Source organism: Muntiacus reevesi, chromosome 18 (assembly GCF_963930625.1).
Source record: "Muntiacus reevesi chromosome 18, mMunRee1.1, whole genome shotgun sequence".
Lineage (NCBI taxonomy): Eukaryota > Metazoa > Chordata > Mammalia > Artiodactyla > Cervidae > Muntiacus > Muntiacus reevesi.
Window position 1 is genome coordinate 47,890,945 of NC_089266.1, and position 26,008 is coordinate 47,916,952.

General features: G+C 46.5%; 1 protein-coding gene across 3 annotated transcripts; it reads right to left on the bottom strand.

Moving 5' to 3' along the window:
- Positions 1 to 98: 98 nt before the first annotated feature.
- DUSP14 (dual specificity phosphatase 14) lies at positions 99 to 24,594 on the bottom strand. 3 transcript variants are annotated; one of them, XM_065911189.1, is made up of 4 exons: positions 24,457 to 24,546; positions 23,227 to 23,511; positions 2,422 to 2,506; positions 99 to 1,422 (listed from the first exon to the last, which is right to left on the bottom strand). In XM_065911189.1, the coding sequence occupies exon 4, from the start codon at positions 1,328 to 1,330 to the stop codon at positions 734 to 736; it is 597 nt and encodes a 198-aa protein (XP_065767261.1). In that variant the 5' UTR covers positions 1,331 to 1,422; positions 2,422 to 2,506; positions 23,227 to 23,511; positions 24,457 to 24,546; the 3' UTR covers positions 99 to 733. The 3 variants fall into 3 exon arrangements, with proteins under 3 accessions (XP_065767261.1, XP_065767260.1, XP_065767262.1); XM_065911188.1 differs by lacking the exon at positions 23,227 to 23,511 and having other exon boundaries at positions 24,457 to 24,594; XM_065911190.1 differs by lacking the exons at positions 23,227 to 23,511; positions 24,457 to 24,546 and adding an exon at positions 22,744 to 22,887.
- Between the last annotated feature and the right edge of the window lie 1,414 nt (positions 24,595 to 26,008).

Genomic DNA, 26,008 nt, shown 5'->3' on the forward strand with positions numbered 1-26,008 from the left:
CCATACCCTTAATGGTTACTCAAGAGCTGTCTTTTGTCCATCAACACACACACACACACACACACCCTGAAATTCTCATTAGTAAAAATTCCAATATGTTAAGCAGATGTATTTATTAAAAATAATGCTAATATACTCCTGGGGCACATTGATTCCAAGAGGGTGTTTGCAGCAGATTGCATTATAATTATTTAACAGCTAAATAATAAAGGCTCTTTTTTTTTTTAAACTTACAGAGTCACTAAATAATAGAAGGAAAGGAAAGAGTAGGGCTGATCCAGTGGAGACTGATGCTGGTATCAGTGTTCCCTAAGCATTTGTTTGGTCGGCAGCCTGGGCAAAGCCCGTATCTAAAGGGTTAATGGGGGTCCAAAGTGATTTTTGCACTGAGCTCCTCCCATGATGCCAAGAGGCAGGGGGTTGAGAGCACAGCAGAACCAAACAGTTTATTAAACTGTTGAAACTGTTAAAAATGATTAAAAGCCAGTTCAAGATTTTCATAAACACTATTCCAAAATGTTAGTTTTAAAAATGTTAGTAGCAATGTGAGCATTCCCCGTGTCTTCCTCCCCTCCGCTCCCTCTCTCTCAAAATAAAACATGAACACCCAGTGTAAAACAACACTTCAGGGAGGAGCATTTGTCCACCACTTGGAAAGAAAAAGAGGAGGGGAGCAGACGGCATGTAGCAGTGCTGGTACTGCTCGAGGGCGGCTGCTGCGGGCTCTGGTGGCTCAGATCCCCCAGTAAGGCATCAGGTGTCGGGACTCCTTCTCGTAAACGTCTGGCACTATGCCGTAAGGTGTCTGTACCATTTTAACTGTTGACTTTCCAAAGAGCTGGCGCTCGTAGTCTATCAGCTGCCTCCAGAAGCCGACGTTGGGCCTGATGACGGGCCTCCGGGCTTTGACCCAGCTGTAGGCCTCCAGCAGGCACACGTTGTGAAATTTCATCAGGTACGCGATGCAGAGCGTGGCCGAGCGGCTGACCCCCGCAGCACAGTGCACCAGGGTGGCCCCGTGTTTCCGGCTCACGCTGTGGATCTTGTCGGCCACGGTGTCAAAGTACAGTCCGATGGGGGCGTGAGGCATGTCAGCCAGAGGCACTTTAACGTATTCAAACTGGGGCCAGTTGAAATTGGGGATCTCGATGGTAGCGTTCACAATGCAGGTGATGCCACGTGCCTGGAGGAGGTGCCGGTTGGAGGCTACGCTGCCTCTGCCCAGGAAGAGCGAGGAGGTGATCTGCGCGATGCCTCCTAGGTCTCCCTCGGAAATCATCCGGGGGGCCATGAGAGTCCGGGGGAGCGTGCTGTGACCTCTGGAGCTCATGAAGACGCCAGCAATCACACTTGCATCGTTGGAAGCAAGACCAGAGTGTGTTGTTTTCCTCCACCAAGGAATCTGAAGTTACAGTCGCCTTCCTGCAAGATAGAGGTATCCCATCAGTACTCTAAATGCTACTGATTCATCGCAGCCTTCTACAGTGTCTGCAGAATGGGATGGTGAGAGGATTGGAGATGGGTCATTTTCTATAATAGCGTGTTCTTCCCAGGATGGAGACAAATCATTTTCATTGATTAACAGGAAAGGTAGTCAAAGATGCCAACATGCAAAATCAATGTAAAATTCAGTACACTGGTGATTTTTTTTTTTAAAGGCACTAAAGAGAAAGTCTTTCTATTTTAGGGAATGTTAAAGACAGAAACAAGTGCAGCTAATCCCCGAATAACAGCTTTGTGGGGTCCTGCTCTTTCCGAGGGGAGTGGTGTTCGGTGGTAATTGGGAAGAGATCAGAATTCCTGATCCCACCTAAGGCTGTGCTCTATCATATATTCCTGCCTACCTCCCACGGCTACGATGGCCATATTTTCATAAGCCTAACTCTAGACATAGAGATCTTAAAAAGTGTAAAAATGACACCGCTTTAGGTATTATATTCCAATGAATGGGCTTTGTGGACTAAAGAGATACTGAATTGGATCAGTTATAGCAAAGACAGGAACATATGGTCACCTTAGCTCTTTATAATTTAAAAGAGTTAACTCTATCATTATTTGTGACATCTGAATACCTGTACTGACATGTCCATGGAAACAATCACAGGTAACTTCAAGGCCATGGTAGCAAAAATTCACTCATCTAAGTTAATGAGCATTTTAGCTGACCTGACCCTGGATGTGGCCAAATACACTTTCCTCAGCCCAAGATTTTTCTAACCTCCAAGATGTATCGCCCCCCCGGTTTAAGATGTGTGTTGGAAATAAAGTCTAACAGAATGTCTGTGCACTCTTTCACACCACTTTAGCCTGTGCGCTGAGAAGTGTGCGTGCCCCCACCCAGGCCCGTAGGGCTGCCCAGCGTGATTCCAGTCAGAAGAGCATCCCCGGTCCACAGACAGAGGCGGCGCTGGGGCTACTCACTTGTGAGGTGTCTGGTTCCTCTGGAGTCCTGGGTCTGGAAAGTCTTAAGTGAGGGAATGCTGATCAGACTGGATACAAATCAGATCTGTAGAAAGAGAAGAAGGTGGGAATGTGGTCAATCAGGAACATCAAAAGAAATCCTCCAGGGTTTTTTGGTTTTTTTTTAACTATGAAACTGGGTTTGACTGGAATAAAGCTAGGAAGTGGAAAGCATGTTAAATACATCTCCATGTGTATTTAAAGAATGTGCCAGTGAGACCTATCAACCTGGGACTTCCCTGGTGGTCCAGTGGCTAAGACACCGTGATCCCAATGCAGGGGGCCTGGGTTCGATCCCCAGTCAGGGAACTTGATCGCACATGCTGCAACTTAAAGAACTGAGTTCATATGCCCATGTGCCGCAGCTGAGACCCAACACAGCCAGGTAAACATTTTGAATAAGAAAAACCATCAACCCAAGTCTCAGCTTTTTGTTGATATTTTTCACACCACGGGTTATGTGTCGGTAAGTGCACTTTTGGCCATGGTAAAGATGAATTTTTGAGAGGAAGATTCAGAGACAGCACATTGAAACGTAAGGCTCTGCTCACGGGGCCTGCAAGAAATGCACAGGAAGCTCAAGTCTCTTCCCTGTGCCTGCAGCCAAGCCAGCAGTGTGGGGCTGGGTGCAGCAGCCAAGCCGGGTGCCGGGAGCCAGCCAGCTCCACAAGGAGCAGCGCTGCAGAGGTGGCCTCAGCCGTGAACGTCAGCCCCAAGGGGGGCTGGGGCTGGAGAGCGATCTCAAATTGCTTTCAGTTTGTTTTCTGGTCCATGTTGGCCCTCTGACTTACTCATTTATGCAACCATATGAACACCAATCAGCATTATTAAAAAGGTGATCCTCCCTGAGTCACATGCAAATCAATGAAGTGAGAACACAGCGCACACAAAAATAAACTCAAAATGGCTTAAAGACCTAAATAGAAGACATGACACCATAAAACTCCTAGAACACAGGGAAAACAGTCTCTGACATAAACAGTACCAATGTTTTCTTAGGTCAGTCTCCCAAGGCAATAGAAATAAAAGCAAAAATAGACAAATGGGACCTAATCAAACTTACAAGCTTTTGCACAGCAAGGGAAACCATAAAACGAGAAGAGAGCCTACAGACTGGGAGAAAACATTTGCAAATGATGCAACAGACAAGGGCTTAATTTCCAAAATATATAAACAGCTCATACAACTCGTAACAAAACAAACCCAACCCAAAAATGGGCAGAAGACTTTAAAACCAGACACCACACGGCATACGGATGACCAGCAGGCACATGAAGAGATGCTTATTGCTAATTAATAGGGAAATGCAAATCAAAACTACAATGAGGTACCACCTCACACCAGTCAGAATGTACATAATTTAAAAGTTTACAAATAAATGCAGAAGGGGGTGTGGAGAAAAGGGAGCCCTCCTACACTGCTGGGGGGATGTAAACTGGTATGGTCCCGACGGAGAACAGTATGGAGGTTTCTCAAAACACTAGGCTGAGTTACCGTGTGCGCTTAATCACTCAGTCCTGTCGGACTCTCTGTGACCCCACAGACTGCAGCCCGCCAGGCGCCTCTGTCCATGGGGTTTCCCAGGCAAGACTATGGGAGTGGGTTGCCATTTCCTCCTCCGGGGGATCTTCCCCACCCAGGGATCAAACCCAGGTCTCCTGTGTATCTGCTTTACCTGCTGAGCTATCAGGGAAGCCCAAGAGTTACCACCTGGTGTGTGGCTTAGTCACTAAGGATCTGACTCCAGCAATCCCACTCCTGGGCATATATCCAGACAAAACTAATTTGAAAAGATACATACACCCCAGTGTTCACAGCACTGTTAACAACAGCCAAAACATAAGAGACAACCGAGGTTGTTGAACGGATAAAGATGTGGTAAACACACGCTATGGAATATTACTCAACCTTAAAAAAGAAATAACAAAATAATGCCATTTGCAGCCATGTGGATGGACCTAGATATCATCACATGAAGTGAAGTCAGAAAAACAGATACCATATGGTATAACTCATATGTGGAATCTAAAATAGGACACAAATATATCTACAGAACAAAAACAGACTCAGATACAGAGAACAGACTTGTCACAAAGGCTGGGGTGGGGGGGAGGGAAGGACTGACAGTTTAGGATTAGCAGATGCAAACTATCAATATTATATATAGGCTGGATAAACAACGTGGTGCAACCGCATATGCACAAGGAACTATATTCCTGTGATAAACCATAATGGAGAAGAATATGCGTATAATGGAAAAGAGTTTGTTCCCCTCCTATTTGGCCCTCTGCCTTTCCCAGGTAACCATTACATTTGATTTTTTTTTTTTTTTTTACAGCTCTGTGGACTATAACTGACGTACAATTTGATGTAAAATGATGAGTTTTGACACACGTACTCAAGACACCATGACCTCAAAATAATAAACACATCCATCACCCCCCAGAATGTTCTCATGCTCCTTTATAATTCCTCCCTCCCTCCCCTTCCAGCCCCATTCCCAAGCAACCACTGATCCACTTTCTGTCACTATAGTTTACATTTTCTAGACCTATATAGTGGACTCATTCCATATAGGGTTTTTCTGTTTGGTCTGGCTTTCACTCAGCATAATTATTTTCACACATTCACCCATGAAACTGTCTATTAATAGGTCATTCCTTTCTTTTTATTGCTGAGTAGTATTCCATTGTGCAGACATAGTTCTTTCATCTATTGACACTAATTTTAGACTAGCACAAGTGAAGTTGATGTCAACATTAACGTACAGGTTTTTGTGTGGATATGCACCTTCCTTTCTCCTGGTTAACTACCTAGGAATGGAAAGAGAAAGTCTCTCAGTTGTGTCCGAGGCTTTTTGCGACCCCGTGGACTGTATGGCCCATGGAATTCTCCAGGCCAGAATACTGGAACGGGTAGCCTTTCCCTTCTCCAGGGGATATTCCCAACCTGGGGATTGAACCCAGGTCTCCCGCGTCGCAGGCGAATTCTTTACAGCTGAGCCACCGGGGAGTGGAAGGGCTGGGTCATATGACATGTGCATATTTTACATTTTAAAACAGTTTCTAAACAATAATTACAGCTTGCAACCTGTGGGGCAGGCTACCGTAATCCTCCCCAAAGACCTCAGAGGGTGAGCACCACCTTCGCCATTCCCCTCTGCTGCGCTCCAGGGCACCCGTGTGTGCGCTGCCCTGGACGCTGCGGCTGCCACCCGCCCAGGGGGCACTCCTTGCCCACCGACCTGAGGGCAAGCACGACTCTGGGCCAGCTCCAGCCCCGGGCATGCTCAGCTATCAACGCACCCAGTCTCTCTGTGAGAGGCCTGTCTGCTCGTCTGGGAGCTTTGACCTAAGGGGCGCTTCTGCTTCGGCATGCTCTGGGGAGGGAGCAGAGGTTGGCAGACACTGTGTCCTCCCTCGGTCTCACTCCAACTCTCTGGTATCTCCTAGAAAGGGACTTGTACACTCATCTGGTACCCCAATTTCTGTGACTGTGGCCCAGGGAACACCTCTAGATCGCCTGGCTCTGGTGGACAGTGGGACTTAACGCCAGTGGTCCCACAAGCCTGTGAATTTACTCACTTTAAAAGCTGGTGACTGAGACCTTTCCTGATAGAACTCTTGACAGTTTGGGGCCCACCTGCAACTACTGGGAGTCACTAAAAATAGGCTACTCAGACAATCACAAAGATTTTAGAGACAACCAAAACGTCACTCCTCCAAAACTGGGAGAGGTGGCTGTTTTATCCAATGGCCAGAAACCAACAGAGTCCAGGAAGAGGAAGCAGAGGGCTACGTTCCAAATGAAAGAACAAGATAAAGCCTCAGAAAATGTGCTTACAGAAATGGAGATAAATGATTTACCTGTTAAAGAGTTCAAAATCATGGTCATAATGATGCTCACTTGAGAAAAGAATGAATGAACTTCAACAAAGAGAAAATATAAGAAAGTACCAAAAAGAAATCACAGTTGAAGGATACAATAATTTAATTGAAAAATACACTCGAGGAGTTCAATGGCAGACTAGATGATATTAAAAAGGATTAATGAACTCAAACACAGGGCAGTGAAACTCAAGCCAACAGAGCAGTAAAAAGAAAAAAGAATGGAAAAAGTGAAGACTGCTTAAGGGACTTGTGCGATAACATCAAGCAGACATTTACATTTACATTACGGGAGTTCCGGGCTTCCCTGGCGGCTCAGACAGTTAAGAATCTGCCTGCAATGTGGGAGACCTGGGTTCAATCCCTGGGCTGGAAAGATCCCCGGGAGAAGGGTATGGCAACCCACTCCAGTATTCTGGCCTGGAGAATCCCCACAGACAGAGGAGCCTGGTGGGCCACAGTCCATGGGGTAGCAAAGAGTTGGACACGACAGGGCAAATAAGCACAGCACGAGAAGAAAGAAAAAGTGCTGAAAAATTCCCTAACTTAGGAACAAAAACACATTCAGATCCAGGAAGCTTGGAAAGTTCCAAACAAACCTCAAAGGGACCCACACCAAGACATATTATAATTAAACTGTTAAAAGTGAAAACACAAGAAAACTTTAATAAAAGCAGAAGAAAACAACTAGGTACATACAAGGGAATCACCAGAAGACTATCAGCAAGTTTTTCAGCAGAAACTTTCCAGGTCAGAAGGGAGTGGCATGATACATTCAAGATGTTGAAAGAAAACACTTCCAGACAAGAACACTCAGCAAAATTGTCATTCAGAATTTAAAGAACAAGCTTTCCAGACCAGCAAAAACTAAACCGGCCTTACAAGAATTAACGCAATTTTCTTAAGCTGAAAAATAAAGGCCACTAAGCAGAAGTGGGGAAACATATGAAAATATAAATCTCACTGGTAGAGCTAAGTGTAGTACAATTTAGAAAAATAAAACGTAAAGGTAGTACAGATGAGTTACTCATAAAGCCACTATGAAGGTTAAAAAAATACACTAGCAAAAATATAATAGTTACGGGATATACAAGATAAAATGGTGTAAAACGTAACCAAAAAAAAAAAATGTGGGGAATGGAGGAGTAAAAATGTAGAGTTTTAGAATGACTGAAACTTAGACTGTTAATAAGTTATGTGTAACCCTCATGGTAATCATAAAGCAAAAACCTGTTCATGGGAGATTCACAAAAGATCTGAGAAATAAAGAATCTAAACATATCACTAAAGAAAATCATCAGGACTTCCCTGGTGGTCCAGGGGTGAAGAACCCACCTGCCAACGCAGGAGACATGGATTCAAGCCTGCTCCAGGAAGATCCCACACGCCACGGGCCAGCTACGCCTGTGGACCACAGCTACTGAGCCCACCCAGCAAGTACTGAGGCCTGAGCGCCCGGGAGCTGGTGCTCCACACGAAGAGCCGCCACAACGAGAAGCCGCACGCTCAACTGACAGCAGCCCCTGCTCCACGGCCAGAGACAGCCCTCCTGCAGCAATGGAGGCCCAGTGCAGCCATAAATAAATAAAATCATCAAACCACAAAGAAGGACAGCAAGAGAACAGAGAAACTACAGAATAGTCAGAAAACAATTAACCAAACAGCAGTAAGAACATACTTATCAATAATTACTTTAAATGTAAATGGACTAAATTCTACAATCAAAAGAAAGTGGCTGAATGTTTTTTTTTTTTTTTTTAACAGACATACTGTCTACCTCTGAGGTAAGGATACAGACTGAAAGCGAGGCTGGGAAAAGAGATTCCATACAAATAGAAACCAAAAGAAAGCTGGGGTAGCTATACTTAGACAAAACAAGACTTTAAAACAGAGAACGAAGAGCATTACATAATGATAAAGGGCGGGGGGGGGGGGTGGTGTCAACAAAAGGATAAAACATTTGTAAGTATTTCTGCACTCAGTATAGGAGTATCTAAATATATTAAGCAATATTAACAGACCTCAAGGGAGAAATAGTAATGTAATAATACAGGACTTTATACTCCATGTTCATCAATGAACAGATCATCCAGACAGAATATCAGTAAGGACACATCAGCTTTAAACAAACCCATTAAACCAGCTAACCTTAACACATAAATACAGAACATTTCATCCAAAAGCAGCAGAATACATATTTTTGTCAAGTGCACATGCAACAATCTCCAAGACAGATCATATATTTAGGCCACAAAACAACTCTTAATAAACTTAAGACTGAAATCACATCAAGCATCTTTTCCAATCACACCAGTCTGAAACTAGAAATCATCACAAGAAGAAAACTGGAAAATTCACAAATAAGTGGAGATTACACAACATGTTACTGAACAACAAATGGGTCATAGAAAAAAACAAAAGAGAAATAAAAGCATACCTGTGACAAATGAAAGTGGAAATACAGCATACTAAAACTTAGGGGAGACAGCAAAAGCAGTCCTAAGAAGTTCATAACAATAAATGCCTGCACGTCAAGAAACAAGATCTCAAAGAGTCGAACTTGACACTTCAAGGAACTAGAAAAAGAACAAAGTCCCCAGTTTGTAAAAGGAAAGAAGTAACAATGACCAGAGTGGAAATAAACAGGGGCTATGGAAGATAAGAGGGCTTCCTTGGTGGCTGAGTGGCTAAGACTCTGAGCTCCCTCCTGCTGCAGGGGGCTTGGCTGTGATCCCTGGTCGGGGAACTTGATCCCACATGCGATCCCACACGCGGCAACAGGAGTCCAGATGCTGCCAAGAAGACCAAAGATCGTGTGCTGCAACTAAGCCCCAAAGCAACCAAATACACATTTTAAAAAAGACAATAGAAAAGAGCAATGAAACTAAGAGGTCACTCCTTGAATAGATAAACAAAATTGGCAAATCTTTAGCTAGACTCACACACACAAAGGACTCAAAATCAGACGTGAAGGAAAAAGTTTCACAACTGATACACAACAGAAATACAGAGGATCATTAAGAGACTACTAGTCATTATACACTAAGGCTGAATCATGAAGAAATAAAAAAGCTGAACAGACCAATAACCAGAGAGAAGACTGAATCCCCCACAACCCCATGCCACCAATGAACAAAAGTTTAAGATACAGACAGCTTTTCTGGTAAATTCTACCAAACATTTACAGAAAATGTACCAATCCTCAAACTCTTCTAAAACACAGAAGAGGAGCAAACACTTCCAAACTCATTCTACAAGGCCAGCATAACATTAAGACCAAAACCAAACAAGGACACCACAAGAAAGTTACAGACCAGTATCTCTGATAAACCTAATGTGAAAACTCCTCAACAAAATATCAGCAAACTCTATGGCTGAATACATTAAAAGGATCACACACAATGATCTGGTGGCATTTATCCCAGGAATTCAAGGATGGTACAACATCTGCAAATCAATCAGTATGACACACACAGTAAAAGGATAGAACCATAAAACTCTGAGAAGAAAACCTCGGAGGTAAGCTCCTTGACGTTGGTCTTCGTAGTGATTTTTTGGATTTGGACAAGGTGGACAACAAAGCAAAAAGCTCTTGCACAGCAAAGGAAACTAAACAAACGAAAAGGCAGCATATGGAATGGGAGAAACCTTTGCAAATGATTTGACCAATAAGGGGTTACGATCCAAACTATAAAAAGTGCATGCAATTCAATAGGAAAAAAAAACAAATTTTAAAATAGGCAGAGGGTTGAATAGACATTTTCCCACAGAAGAAATACAGATGGTCAACAGGTACATGAAAAGGTTCAACATCACTAATTATCAGGGAAATACAAACCAAAATCTCACTTCACACTTTTTTATAATGGCTGTTATCAAATAGACAAGAAATAACAAGTATTGACAAGGATGTGGAGAAAAAGGAACCCCTGTGCACTGTTTATGCAAGTGTAAGTTGGTGCAACCACTACAGAAAACCATATGGAGGGTCCCTAAAAAGTTAAAAACAGGATTACCACATGAGCTAGCAATTCCATTTCTGGGTATTTATCCAACAAAAATAAAAACACTAACTCAAGAAGATAGATGCATCCCCATGTTCACTGCCAAGACATGGAAACAACCTGATGTGTCCATGCATGGCTGAATGGATAAAGAAAATGTGGTATTATATACAAATACCATGGAATATTAATGAACCATAAAGAAAGAGGAGATCTTGCCATTTACAACAACATAGATGGATCTTGAGGGCATTATGCTAAGTGAAGTCAGTCAAATTTATTGCAGAGCAGCAGTTACACATGGAATCTTAGAAAAAAAGAGCTCAAAGCCACAGAGAACAGACTGCTGGTTCTCAGAAGTGGGGATTAAATGGATGAAGAGGGTGGAGAGAGACAAACTTCCAGTTTTACAGTCAGTCTTGGGGATGTGATATATAGCATGGTGACTATCATCAGGGTGTACTGCATATGTGAAAGCTGCTGAAAGAATCATCTTAGAAGTTCTTGCCACAAGGAGACTTTGTTCCCTGCGGTGACAGACTTCCCGTGGTGACCACTGTGCAGTATGTACAGACATGGAATCGTTACGAGGTCTACCTGAAGCTGACGTGATGTTCTGCAGAGGTTCTCACACGTGGCGAGCATCAGAATCACCTGGAGGGCGTGCTGAAGCAGCCTGCCAAGCCCCGGCCCCAGAGCTCCTGACTTAGTGGCTCTGGACAGGGGGCCCGAGAGCTGGCATTTACTCCCCAGGTGACGCCGCGGCTGCTGCTCGGGGGGACACGGGGCACCCCGCAGAGGTGATGCCGCGGTGCGCCGCCCCGACTCCCCTTCCAGACTGCGGCACTCAGCGTGCCGCTGCGGACCCTCAGCGTCTCCCCAGAAACGGCCCTTGCTCGCTCCAAGGGAGCGCCTCCCCCAAGCTAACCAGCCCTCGTGTGGGGCCCGCATCGGCCGACCAGCGACACAGGGGTCGTGTGTAGGTGAAATCACATCAAGAAGACAAACAAGGAAGCAGTTGTGTGAGGAAATGAGTGTGGACGTGAGTTTTACACGTACATGGAAACGGGCAGAACTTGGGGAGGACAGCCCGTTCGGCAGCACAGCGCAGTCTCACGCGGCTTCCAAGTCTCTCCCTGGCAGAATTCTAACAGTTTAAAAAGCAAAGTCACCACATGGCTATAAACACACCAAGGAAGGCTTTTGAACTGCCGGTGATAACTCCATCCTCAATGTGGAAGATGCTAATCGAATTTCCAACCAGGTCATCCAGCTACTGTCTGATTAAGAGGGACTCATGTCCTGCTGTCTCCCAAATAATCACCCTGTTTGGGAAGCCACTTGCCCTCCTGAGGCTGGGGTCCCAGGCTCACTGGCCCTTTCAGCAGAAAGGTCTTCGTCAAGGGCCGTGGGTAAGGGATGGGTGGGCTGAAAGCCTAGCTCACTCAGCTCCTCCTTCGCTGGGCAGTGAGAGGATAGCTGGTGCTGCAGGGAAAAGCAAGCAGATTGTGAATCCTCAGGGCAGAATCCAAGCGAGACAGACAGGATGCTCCCTCCCCGCTGCTGCAAGTCAGCTTTGTGCCAAAAACCTGCTTAAAATGCCAAAGCCGAGTCCAAGGTTCAGAAAAACAACTTCTGCCAGAGATCACTCAGAGGGCACGGGTATTCAGATGCTCCTCTGACCGAGCCTCCCAAACCCTTCTGGCAGAAGAGCCCAAGGTTCGGAAACGGCGAGGTGATTTCAGCTGGGAGGGCAGAAGGCGCAGGGCTCTTCACGAGAAAAGACCCCAGGTGCCTGGGCTCCCGGCTCCAGCCCACAGACCGCTTCACGGTGCCCGTGGGGGTGGCTGCGGTCTCCTCGCCCGCCCCTCCAGCGCCCCACACCACCAGTGCCTTCGGGGCATGAGAGGTCATGCTCAGCCTAAGCAGACCAAAGGCTCCATGCAGAAAAGACTGACCCAGACAGGCGGAGCTGCTCCGGCTTCTCCTGCCCAGGAGATGGAAACAGGGCCACAGACAGCACCCTCCAGGTCCCAGAGAGCCCTCCTGATGGCAGAGGCGGGGACCCCCGCGAGGAGCAGGCCCCGGGAAGGCAGAGCAAGAAGCCCAGGTCTGCTTCATGTCTAAGATGAGCAGATTCTGATCAAAATGAATAAAAGAAAACAGGGGTGTGACATCACAGGTGTGTCAAAATCAGCTCAGTGAATGTGTGCAGAGAGGACAGGATGTCTACTGGGAGAGTACCAGACTGACCACGTTTGCGGGATCGGGGAGTCCAAGGTGCCCTCTGAGGGGCAGCACCGCTCCCAGTGCGGCGCCCAGATCTCTGGGACAAGGATGACCAGAGAGAACGCCAAAGAATGTCCACGTCGCTGTCCATGGTGTTCAACTCACTCACTGATGTTCACAGCGCTCAGCTGCATCCACTTCTGAGAGGGAACAATGCTTTCTGGGCCAGGAGAGTGGGGGTGAGGGGAAGGACAAAAAGGAGGAGCTGCCCTAAACCAACCCGAGAGTTGTTTTTTCTTAACAAGTTATAAGAAATGTCAGGGATGCTGCTGCTCTCTGAATAATGAACATCAAAGGGCTAAGTGCTAAACAAAATGCAGAATTAGTGTCTGCCTACGGGGCTGGTAATCTCAGTAAAGCATAAGCTGGTAACAACTGCCTGGTCCCTGTACTGGAGCGCTCCTGGAGGTGGACGCCAGGATCTAAACCTGGAGTGGGTGCAGACTGGCGACCTGGAGTCAGTACTCACAGTACCCATCCCACTGCCACAGAGCTACCTTTAAAAAAAATCAGGACAAGAAGACCTCTAGGATCAGGAGTTAAAGAACTGATCTATCTACAGCTTTTTCTTCTTTTGAATAAGCAGAAAAAAATGGCCACAATAGTGCCAGTGATGACCCTTTAAAATGATCTAAGATATTTTTAGCTTTAGGAATTTCTGAGGTTTGTAATATATACTGGAGGGCTATACTTTTTATTTTTTTAATATATGAAAAGCCTCTGCAATCACATTTTCTTCTTCCATTAAATGTCTTACTTGCAAAAAAAAGAAGAAAAAAAAAAAAACAACCCTTAAAGTCATCAACCCCTGGAGAAGGAAATGGCAACCCACTCCAGTATCCTTGCCTGGGAAATCCCATGGACGGAGGAGCCTGGTGACCTACAGTCCACGGGTTCGCAAAGAGTTGGACACGACTGAGCAACTTCACTTCACTTCACTTCAAAGTCGTCAATATAGAGGCATTAGCCTACATTGCTGTAAGTAAATAAATACTACTTTTCTCATTATATTTCATTATTAAGTCAGAAATGTGTTCCATTGGGGGGACTTCCCTAGTGGTCCAGGGGCTAAGACTCTGTGCTCCAATGCAGGGGGCCTGGGTTTGATCCCTGGTCGGGGATCTAGATCCCCCTTGCCACAGCTGAGAGTTCGCATGCCACAACTAAAGATCCCATGTGCGATAACAAAGACCTGGTGGAGCCAAATAAATATAAATATTCAAAAAACATTAAATAAAAGCAGTGTGTTCCACTGGGGGGGTGAACTCTTACAAATAAAAATCAGTGTGGCAAAATTAAGGGGAAAAATTTTTTCTGATAAAACATTGAGAATAAAATTCAAATAAATACTGAGCTGCAGTCATGTTAAAATGAAATAAAAGATATTCACAAATTGTTCTCACTCATCTGGAGAGCTAAATTTGGAAAGCTAATTTGCCAAAACATCTTAGATTGGGAGGAGGGGTTGTTTTGCTTTTCCTGCCATATAATTTAACTGATGCGATGGCTGGGAAGAGGACAGATACACATAACACACAGAGAAGTAAGGAATCTGAGGATCAGCATTCTGACAGTTTGGCCACAGATATTCCCCTAGAGTGTAGCTATAGGGCAACTGCCTGTGTAGTCGTGGCCTGGCTGACATCTCGATATCCTCCAGTAGACCACCAATCAGCCCGTGAACCGAGCCTAACAAAGGCTTATCATTTTAAGACACTATCCAGCTGCTGGGTGAGGAACAGACCACAGTCCAGAGGAGAGCAGTCCACTCGATGAGAGCAGGGAAAAGCATGCCGATGGTGACAGAGACGCACAGACTTCAGAAGTTTAGCTCCACCGATAAACTCACAGATTCTCATGTTGGAAACAGAATAAGAAGAGACTATAAATACCTACCTATAAAAGGTGAAAGTATGCATGTATGTGGACCAGGGGCAACCTGTTCCCATTTGGAACTGAGTTTTTTAATGTGGTCCTCATCCCCCTGGATGTTTACGCTATTTGTCACTCATTCACACAACAGTATTTACTGAGTTTGTGCCACGTGTTCAACACTATTCCAAGTGCTGTTGGGGACTGTGACAGAATGCATTTTCCAAAAATGGCCACAATAACACCCTGCATCCCATGTGACCAACTCAACCAAGAAAGCATAGTGGAAAAGACGCTTCTGAGGCTAGATCGTGAACAAGCCACACACCTCTCCTCTGTCTCCTAAGACGTGCTCTGGGAACCCAGCTGCCATGCTGTGAGGCAGCGCAAAGAAGTCAGAGTCACCATGTGGAGAGGTCACTTGTGGGAGTTCCAGCCAGCAGCCGAGCAGACGGCCCAGCTGGACAGCCAGGATCGACTACTAAATATGTGAGTCAAGACACTTCAGTGATTCTCGGGACCTCCCTGGAGGTCTAGTGGCCAAGACGTCACACTCGCAATGCAGGGGGCCTGGTTTCCATCTCTGGTCAGGAAACTAGGTCCCACATGCTGCAGCTAAGACCCAGCACAGCCAAAGAAATAAATTAAAAAAAATTTTTTTTAAAAAGACACCCCAGTGAATCTAGCTCCCAATCATCAAGTCACCTCCAGACACTGTGGAGCAAAGACAAGTTGTCCTCACTACATGAGGTTCAAATTCTTGACCTACATAAATCTGTGAGCAAAATAAAAATGACTTTTACACCACTGAGTTTTGGAAAGGTGTGTTATGCACCAAGAGTCACCAGAACAGGGATATAAGGTAACAAGAGACATCACCCTGTGCAAGGATTTTATCATCTTCAAGAGATGACACAAGATACACACATAAAACAGGTGAGTAACAATAAGAGATAGGCTAACATTAAGTGAATTTAAGGAGTGGTGCAAACGGTGGGTGCTGCAGCAATGCAGAGAAGGCACAGGGTCAAGATAAAGTAAAACAGTCAGTGGTGCTGAAAACCTGAGCTGTTTCTCGGGCAAGTGTCTCAGAGATTACACCATCAGGCTTTTTCTCCAATCCATTTAAAGCAGGCACCATTCTGTTCTTGCTTTGCAAGAAGTCTCCCTATCTGGAGATTCCAAATGAAGAACACCAGCCCTTTTCTATAGCCCCTCACGGCTCACAAAATGTGGTCCAGGGCCCAGAAGCCATCAACCTGGAGCGTGAATGCAGAATCTCAGGCCCCATCCCACACCTGCGGAATCCGATTCTACAGCTTAACAAGATCCCAGGTAAGCTGTACACACACTCAAGGGCCAGAAGCACAGGTCTCATCAACCTGCCTCCGTGGGTCCCGCAGGACGTGCTGAGGCAAACTCGCACGCGTTTCGTGGAAGCCACACGCGCACGCTCAGCCTCTCGGGATCAGTATCACTGTGCTGCCACGGTTCCCAGATGAGGAATCAGAGGTGAACGGACGCCAAGAGGCTTCCCCAGACTCTGCACAGAGAGTGAGTACCCCCACTGGGGCCAGAGCCCCTTCTCCATGAGTGGTTCATCTGTTGATGAGTCATTCAATCCGACCACAACAGACTGACTGACCTAAAGACTACCAAAATGTACATCTCACCAGGGAAGAAAACAACAACTACAGAAAGACAGAAATTATGGGATGTAAGGTCGGTCTGATTGTGCTTTATCTATAACATGGATATTCATCTAAAATATCCCAAACCGCTAAGTGGTATGAGACGGTCTTTGGGTGTGAAAAATCTGATCAACTTGAACCAAGAAAATGGGTGCAATATTTCCACAATCGCATTTAAGCTTGCTTGGTAATAACTGGAAACCAATTTATGCCACAGCCTATACAAATAATACTTTTAAATCTTCAAAGAGTAAGGGGTAAAAAGTAAACATGAATCATAGATTCCTGGTTAACTGGTAAACTCTGATTTCCAAAGGGAAGAACATCTGCACCCACAGTGCTCGGCTGGGCTGTGCTTAGTCGCTGAGTTGTGTCCAACTCTTTGCCTGCCAGGCTCCTCTGTCCACGGGGATTCTCCAGGCAAGAATGCTGGAGTGGGTTGCCATGCCCTCCTCCAGGGGATCTTCCAGGTCTCCCGCATTGTAGGTGGATTCTTTACTGTCTGAGCCACCAGGAAAGCCCGACCCACAGTATTAAAGAGAAGAGAGAAAAATCACAATCAGCAGCTACACCCAAGGTAAGTATAAGTTTGCCTCAAAATTCCTTGAAAAGCAGAAGCATGAAATCTCAGGTCCATTCGCAAATAAGATTTCAGTACTTAGAAGTTCATCATTAATTTAAAGAAGACAAAAATGAATTTAAAAATTAGTATAAAGTTCATAGGACTAAGAGCTCAAGAGTGAAGAGTTGAGCACTCTGATCATCTAACCATTTGACGTCTCACTGGATATATCAACAGCTTTAAAACTCAAGCTGTGAGCCTCAACTTTCTCCCCACAGGGAGTTCTTTTTCATACTCCTGGCCAAATTCCACATTTTCAGTACCTTAACTTCATTTGTAAACTACTGATGAATTAACCTCCCATTTTTCTTTATAAACCAAAAGTGAAAGTTGCTCAGTTGTGTCCGACTCTTTGTGATCCATGGACTACACAGTCCATGGGATCCTCCAGGCCAGATGACTGGAGTGGGTAGCCTTTCCCTTCTCCAGGGGATCTTCCCAACCCAGGGATCAAACCCAGGTCTCCTGCCTTGCAGACGGATTCTTTACCAGCTGAGCCACTAGGGAAGCTGCATCTGAGAGTTCCTGAGCTGAACAAGATAACCAAGTTAGGTCTCTTGCATTAGCTGGAGGGAGGGAACCTGATAATGCCACATACACCCCTATATCCCTGCCAAAGGACAGCAGGCTTCCCGAATTCTGAGGGCAACTGTGTGTCTGAGCCTTTCTGGAGCAAAGGGAGAAATCAAATGTTTAGTTAAACAGGAGTCAAAGAACATACTATCCTGAAGTTATTCCCTTGGCTTTACCTGTCTGTCTCCTAAAGAAATAATCTTGGGCTTCCCTGCTGGCTCCATGATAAAGAATCCTCCTGCCAGTGCAGGAGACATGGGTTCAATCCCTGGTCCGGGAAGATGCCACATGCCGCGGAGCAACAAAGCCCAAGCGCCACAACCACCGAGCCTGTGCCCCCTGGAGTCCGTGCTCTGCAACGAGAGAAGCAGCCGAAACAGAGGAAGCCCACGCACAGCAACCAAGACCCTGTGCAGCCAGAGCTAAACAAAAAATAGTCTTATACAAAAAGATAACACACACACTTCTTTGCAGATTATGCTACTAACTACTAGTCACATGCTAAATGAGAATCCAGTGGCCTATGAGCCTCATTCTGTGTGCCTGCTCAGTCGTGTCCGATTCTTTGCGACCCCATGAACTGTAGCCTGCCAGGCTCCTCTGTCCATGGGATTATCCCAGCAATACTGGAGTGGGTTGCCGTCTCCTTCTCCAGGGCATCTTCCCAACCCAGGGATCGAACCTGCGTCTCTTGCATTGCCAGGCTGATTCTTTACCACTAGCGCCAACTGGGAAGCCCCCCGAACCTAAACTCTACTCTTGTTCAAATCAGGGGCCGGCAAACTGTAGCAGGTGGGCCATGTCTGGTCAGCCATCTCTTTCTCTACCGCCCATGAGCTAAGAATGGTTAATACATTTCTAAACCGTGAACAGAGAACTCAAAAGAACAGCATTCCGTGGCATACAAAAACTGTATGAGATTAAAACTTCAGTGTTCATGAGTCAAGTTTTTACTGGAGCACAGCCACGCTCATTGTTACATATTAACTACAGCTTTTTTGCATCAGGAGGTAAGTTTAAAACAGCAAGTTAAATAGTTGCAACAGAAACTGTATGACCCGCAAGCCTAAAATATGTACTATCTGACCCTTCATAGAAAAAAAAAACTGCCTACCCCTGAAATTATGTTATAAAGCCATCACAGTAGATGGCAAAGAAACCTGTTTCCAAGTGGCCCTAAGGAGCCTGCATGAGAATCCTGGGCTGCTGGCTGGAAGGCTCCGGTGCTGCTCTATCCGCTAGGTCACTGTTTACTAGTCAACAGAAGCAACAGCCTCTTGTTAGAGTTTTTTCTTGCCACTCCACAAACTCGAAGACCTAAGGAGTCAAAAAGACCTGCCACGGTCCACTGACGAGAGATCTGTTCTGGAACAAGGCACCAGTGGGCCCAGCAGCTGCATGTGAATTTCAAAAGGGCCCTTCTGTCCACGGAGGCCTCCAGATGGTAGCGGAAAGCTGACCAAACTGGATGGGAGGTCACTCTCTGTCAACATAAGGGTAGGAATGGGAAGTGATGAGGTGAGCGGGGAGGGCCCCGACCTCAGCACCAGAGCTCCTCCTCCTCCCTGCAACAGGGGGAAAACGCAGTTCCTCTGTAAATTACATCCTTTGGAAAACGGTATCAAAAAACACAAATAAGATATCTCCTCCATCACTAAAGACTAAGAGGTTCTGACTCTACTTTTCATCTTCCCCCTATGGCATCTTTTCTTAAAAAATTCTAATTTATATATAAGTAGTTTTTTAAAATTACGGTTATTTTAGAGAATCTCGGGGGGGAGGAAAACCCTTTATTTAGTATATGAGTGAAAAAGTATGCATGATTTGTAAAGACTGAAAATGGACCAACTTAGCCATTTTCCAAGATGCCTTACAGAAGAAATAAAAAAGTATTACAAATCTTCCACTCTTGCGTGTGTGTGTGTGCTTAGTCACTCAGTTGTGTCTGACTCTTTGTGATCCCATGGACTGGGATATTTTCCCAGGAAAATACTGGACTGGGTTGCCATTTCCTCCTCCAGGGGATCTTCCCAACCCGGGGATGGAACCCAGGCCTGCACTGCAGGTGGAGTCTTTACCGCTGAGCCATCGGGGAAGCCCTGTTTTCTTTTTTTTTTCCCCAGATGCTAGTTTATCAGTTAATTTCATGGTGACAGTTGAAGGGTGTTTTCTAAACCCACAGAACTGTAAGTCTGCCCCTAGGGCGGAAACAGACTGTTAGCAGATAATACCAGGTACGCTAGATGCTCAACGCACACCTGGACTTAATAATTTAATAACTGTCCTGCCATGACCTCCCTATCCTCCCTCTTTCTCTCCCCTCCTCTCTCTCTCTCACACCAGTTTTAAATCCAGCTAGCAACACTAAACACAAGTGATCCAAGTTAACCCAGCAACTGGTTACTCAGAGAGCAGGAGCTATCAAACCCAGCTGTGAACTACCGCTACCGTCCAGTACAAAGGGAGACCTCGAGAAACAGACGTTTCAAAGACGGTAAAAGCATCTCTTCTCGTAGCAAAGCAGCTGTGGTTCCTTTGGCGTTGCCAGGGAGCTCCCGCGTTGGTGCCTCTCGGGATCCGCACGTGAACACAAGCATGTGAGTACCAGGCCTCCCTCAGGCGGTATTTTCACAAGGACTAGCCTGGGCTCCTGCACACCTCACACGCGAAGCCTGCAGGTTCGGCGCCGGGCACCAAGCAAGTCCCCTCCAGCCCGATGCACCTCACCACCGCAAGGCATCTCGTGGCCCAAGCGGTAAGTCTTCCAAAACCTTTAGGAGACTACTAGACACCTCAATTTCGAATGCTTCCTTTTGCAATATTTAAATTGCCCTATAACTACACATCTATCTAAGGAAAAAAGATCTTTAGAAGGATTCTATTGTGTATTTCTCAGCCACACAGAGTGGAAAACCATCTCTGGCGCTGGGTGTTATGTGAGTTCAAATCATACAATTAAATATAAGTATATAAAAATACAGTGGTACAGGAAGGGCCAGGGACCAAATCAAACCACCTCTGTGACACTTTTTCAGTCAGGAAATATCCAAACATACTGTGGTTAAAGAGCAAGCACAGTGGGTTCTAAATTCAAGGCTGACACCACTGGAGGAATGTAAATTGGTACAACCACTTTGGAAAATTGGCCTCAGCTAGTAAAGCTGAGGATGCACGCGTCTGACACAGCAGTACTCAAACTGCCCTGCACAGAAATAACCCAGATGTCCATCAACAGCAGATGACAGATACCTGTGGGGGAGTCATACAAATATGAACCAATTACAGTCACAGGTGACAACATGGATGAATCCTAAAAAACTGTAATGCAGCAAGAATTTAAACCAAAAAATCATATACGTGTGTACATACATATATGAATATATATATACACACACTTACATATATACATATACGTGACATTGGCTGCCACCCCCAACAAAAGGATTTACAAGAATACCTACTTTGATTCTACTTAGAATACCTACTTTGATTCTACTTGCATAAAGATGAAAACCAGGCGAAATGAAACTGTTTTGTCTAGAGATGAATATTTAGGTGATAGGACCTCCCTAGCAGTACAGTGGATAAGAATATCCACCTGCCAACACACAGGACCCGAGTTCGAACCCTCGTCTGGAAGATTCTACACGCCTCAGGGCAACTAAGCTCGTGTGCCACAACTACCAAAGCCTGCATACCTGGAGTCCAAGTTCTGAAATGAGAAGCCGCAACAAGAAGCTTGTACAACGCAACAGAGGGCAGCCCCTGCTGACTGCAGCTAAGGAAAGACTACACAGGAACAAAGGCCCAGAGCAGCCAAAAATGAAATAAACTAATTAAAATACACATATATTCAGGTGATAAAAACTATACAAAAGAAAGGAAATGGTTCTCACAAAAATGAAGCCAGTTACTGGCTAGGTTGCCTCTAGAGCGAGGAGAGAGGTGGTCACTGGAAGAGTGTAGTTCCTGACCTGCAAGATGGTTACAGCTGTGTTTCCCTTAAAATAATTAAGTTATCCATTTATGTTTTATACCCTTTTGTGTTACTATTCACAACTTAAGAAAGGTTAAATAAATACAGTGTTGGTTTTCAGGAATTCAGAAGCCTTACAATTCTGGCCAATCTGGGGAGAGACTCCTTCTGCTTGGAATATCACTACTGCCCTGTTAGTTTCATGAGGTCAGCAACCTTATTTGCCTTCTACCCCAGTATTCAGCACTTAACTTTTCATATAGCAGAAGTCTCAATAAATGTCTAACACATAAACCCATAAACTCTTTTTTTTTTTTTTTTGCCATGCCCAACAACTTGTGAAATCTTAGTTCCTTGATCAGGGACTGGACCCAGGACTCGGCAGGAAAATTGCAGGGTCCTAACTACTGGACCACCAGGAAGCCATAGACTCTGACATGAATTTTGTTTTAGCTCAAATATCTTCTGAAATTACTGATTTGAACGGTTTTCACAGAAAACATTACCGTTTTCCTTTCTCTGTCTTCACCCCAGTGAGGCTTTCATAAATAACTAAAGCTATCATCTTAAACGCTCGCTAAGTTTACACCCAGGACTGTTGCTTCAGCAACTCCCTTCACCTTCCACTCCCTTTTACGCCTCCTCATAAGCAAATAAATACATGAAGTTTTTTTTTTTTAAATGGCAAAGTTTTCCTTTGCAACCAAGAGTAGCACCAAGGACCTTAATGATTTAACTGTTTTGAAGTTCATTTGCCTATTGCCTGGAGAAAATACTAACAGTGCTATCAGGGTTAGTAAAACTTAACAACCAGCTGGACTAAAAACACATAGCTACCTGTTCTAGACAGAAACCAAGTGTCTATAAACAGGACAGTTTTAAAGTTAATACTTACAAATAATAAAATAAAATAGTTAAAAATGTCACTCAGAAAAAAAATAGAAAAGCTAGAAGTTTTCATACTATGCAAACCAGAAAAACGAATCATTCTGTACAAACATTCAAGAAAATGCTTAGCAAAGTCTGAAAGAACACACATAAACCAATAAAAATATACACAGCGATTACTTTGGGGACAGATGCTGGAAAGAAAGTTTTAATCTTATCTGTAAAGTTTTAATTTTTTAGAACAGAATGTTTAATTCTTGTGGTATTGGGAAAAAATCTTTGTAACCCACCTTGCCTTAAGATAAAATCCCAATCGCAAAAGAATCTAGCACAGATTCGTCCTTAAGAACCAATATTTTAAAATGCTAAAGTTTCAAAGGATTTCTTGGACTTACACACCTGGCCAGTTGTGTTTTTTTTTAATAATAAGAATATACATTTGTACCATTGTATTAAAGAATATTGCAGAAATCATACGTACATTCAGCCACTGTGGGAGTTCAACTGAGAACTCAGCATAGACACGTTGGACACTGACGTTTAAGAGCCTTGGAATGAAGGAAACTGTCTCCCGTTTTATGGGGGGAAAGCCAAAAATATCAAGCATCTACCTCTCCTCCCCCAAGCGTCAGAAGATGAGTCAGAGCTGGAGGCAGGAATAGGGCCCATGTGTCAAGCCACCGGTGCAGGGCGCCTTCCTGCCTCCACCAGGCAGCCCCCTGCCCCCACCCAGGTCAGGGTCCCTGCCTCGGCCTGCACCTGGTGTGAAGGCTCAGGGGTCCCTAGTGCAGAAGAGGCAGCTGCTCCATCTGAGGGGTGCCTCCTTCCCTGCATCTGTAAAGGCAACCCGAGAACGGCGGCCTTTAGGAGTCCACAACAAGGAACAATCACGGAACACCAAATGCAGCTCAAGGAAAGCAGAGCTTCCAGACACGTTCAGGTAACTTTGGAAAGAATACAGCACCTTTGTTCCTCTGGCTGTAAAGAGCAGGAAACACGGAGGGCAGCTATGACTTGTCTGGTATCACTTCACTTTGTGACACCGCTGAGTCCCAAGCCTGGAGATGCTGACAGCTCCAGCCTCTGTGGTTTTTAACTGCTCTGTACAATCTCAGGGAGTCTGTTCCAACATTCCATGACACTTCTGACTAAGAATCCCTCATGGACTAGGAATTCCAGGAACTCTGGTCTATATTCCTTTCAGATGAGTAAAGAATCAGGACTTGACTTTTTGCCTCCATGTTCACATCTGTAAAATAGGATGGTACTGCTTTTTACCTACCTCCCTCATAAAACTACACAGAACAGCTAGTTCACACATGCTAAATGCCCTGAGGTCTTTCTGGATGAAAAGAACAAGGTACTAAAAAAAAAAAAAAAAAAAATTCCTACACAGTAGAACTGCATTTTAAAGTCCCACCTCCTTCCCTTGCCTCTGGGATGCCCAGTTACCATAACACTAGCTGGTACCATGGGCAACATCCACCTAAATAAAATATAGTTATACAATCCAGCGAAGGCAGCTACATACAACATGCAACTAACTCCTCGCACACAAACAAGAACTCAACTTCGCTTTGGAGCAAGGGTACTTAAGAGAAATAAAAAGATAACGCTGGCACTGCGCACACCAATCCACCACCGTAGAGAAACCCTCAAGTTGAATACTCGGCATTGCTGAAAGTCAAGTTGCTTTCTATCACTGCACCAGAAACCTTCGGAAGAGGCAAGGAGCCGCCGACGCTCCCGAGGCTCGGAGCGGGCGAACGGTGGCGGCGGGGCGAGGAGGCAGAGAGAGGCCATGGCTGGACCCGGGAGCAGAGGGGTCAGGGAGGGGGAGGGGAGCAGAGAGGATGCTCGCGAGGAGCCGAGGGCCGGGACCCGGGCCCAGGCGCCGCCGCAGCAGGAGAGCAGCCCGGGTGGGCGGCCGGGGTGGGGGGTGCTCCGAGCGCCCGCGAGGCGGGGCCGGGCGGAGAGGAGGGGTCGCGGCGGAGGGCGCCGGGCCTCTCCTCTCCCCGCCGACCAGAAGATGCGAGAAGCGCCCGGGAGCAGGTGGGGGACGCAGGCACAAAGTTTCTGGAGAACCGGCTCGCACGGGCCCATGGCCGTCCGCTCTGGCCAGGGCCCCCGGGGCCCGCTCGGCGCCAAGTCCCGCCCGCCCGCTGTCCCCCGCCCGAGCCCGCGGGCCCCGTACCGGCTCGCCCAGGCTCGCGGCCAGCGCTCTTCTCTGCTGCGCGGCTCCCGGCGTCTGCGGGCTGGCCGCCGCGCGCGCCCCTCCTTCTCTCCTCCGCCCGCGCCCGGGGCGGGCCGCGCGCACGCTCGCTGCGCCCCACCGCCCTCTCCCGGGGGCGGGGCGGGCGCTCGGGGCGGGGGCGGGGCCTCAGTGCTCGGGGCGGGGCCTCGGCGCTCGGGGTGGGAGCCGGGCCTCCGCGCGAGAGGCGCGCGGCGGGCGCCGGGCCCGCAGACCCGGGGGCGCGCGGAGCTGCAGGCGGCGCGCGTGCGCACTGTGCGCTCCGCCGCGGAGTCTGGCATCCCGCGCGTGCATCCCTGGTACCCTGGCAGACCTCTGCTCAGAGGACCCCAGCGGTGTCCCCGTCTGTGTCACAACATACGACCCTGCTGTTTCTCCACTTGAGCGTCTTCCTCAAACTAGGTTTCGGCGAGGGCCCAGGGATGGCGAACTACGGTACTTTGTGGATGTGAGAGAGTTAAAGGCAAGAAAACGATACAAATATAAAAGGTGTGAAGATTGCAGTTAGTGACTAATCTCCTACCCCCACCTTCCATCCTGCAAGGGGGAGCCCGGAGTTGGGACCAAAGAGTGAAGAGAAAATAAATCTCATGGCAACTGTTGGCTGAATTTTGCTTGGGCAGGTATGGGCAGTTTCCAGCGACTGTGGGAGGCTATGTTGTCAGAGACTCAGGGGCTATGTGCCGTGCTGAGCTTAGCCGCTCAGTCGTGTCCGACTCTTTGCCACCCCGTGGACTGTAGCCCGCCAGGCTCCTCTGTCCATGGGGATTCTCTAGACGAGAATACTGGAGTGGGTTGCCTTGCCCTCCTCCAGGGGATCTTCCCAACCCAGGGATCCAATCCTGGTCTCCCGCATTGCAGGCGATTCTTTGCCTTCTGACCCACCAGGGAAGCCCAGAAGTGGCTATAGATGTGGCCACCTTCTGCCGGCCCCAAGACCACCAACCCACTATCATGAACCACAGGTACCACCTGAGTTTCAAAAGACCAAGTCCACAAGTTGTGTCTCCAAGGCAGGGCTGAGGGTCTCCAGAGTGCAGGCTGAATGCATTAATTCATTGAGGGCTTATTTGCTGTGTCACTCTTGAGGGTCTTTTTCTTTTTTTCTTTTTCTTTTTTTTTTTTAATGTAGGTTTGTCCATCTATAACTTGAGTAGATGCAGAGCGGATATTCAATACAACCCTGCCCTGGCAGGTGAGGGGAGTTATAAAAAACTTCCTCGAGGCTGGGCAGTGAGTCAGGCTCCTAAGAGTCCCGACTCCACACCCAGCCCTTTACTCACCAGCTCCAGCTCCTCACGAGTGTAAATCGTTGGCATCAGAGTTGCTGAACAGTCAAACGAGTAATCATAGTTTTGGGAGGAGGGATGGGTGAGGGAAGTGAACACAGCGCTTTGGGTTTACATCCCACTCTCCTAACCTCCTGCCTCTTCAACCATAAGCTCTGAGGCTTTTTCATGCTCTTTCTGATCTCCAACCGGATTCCAAGTCATTC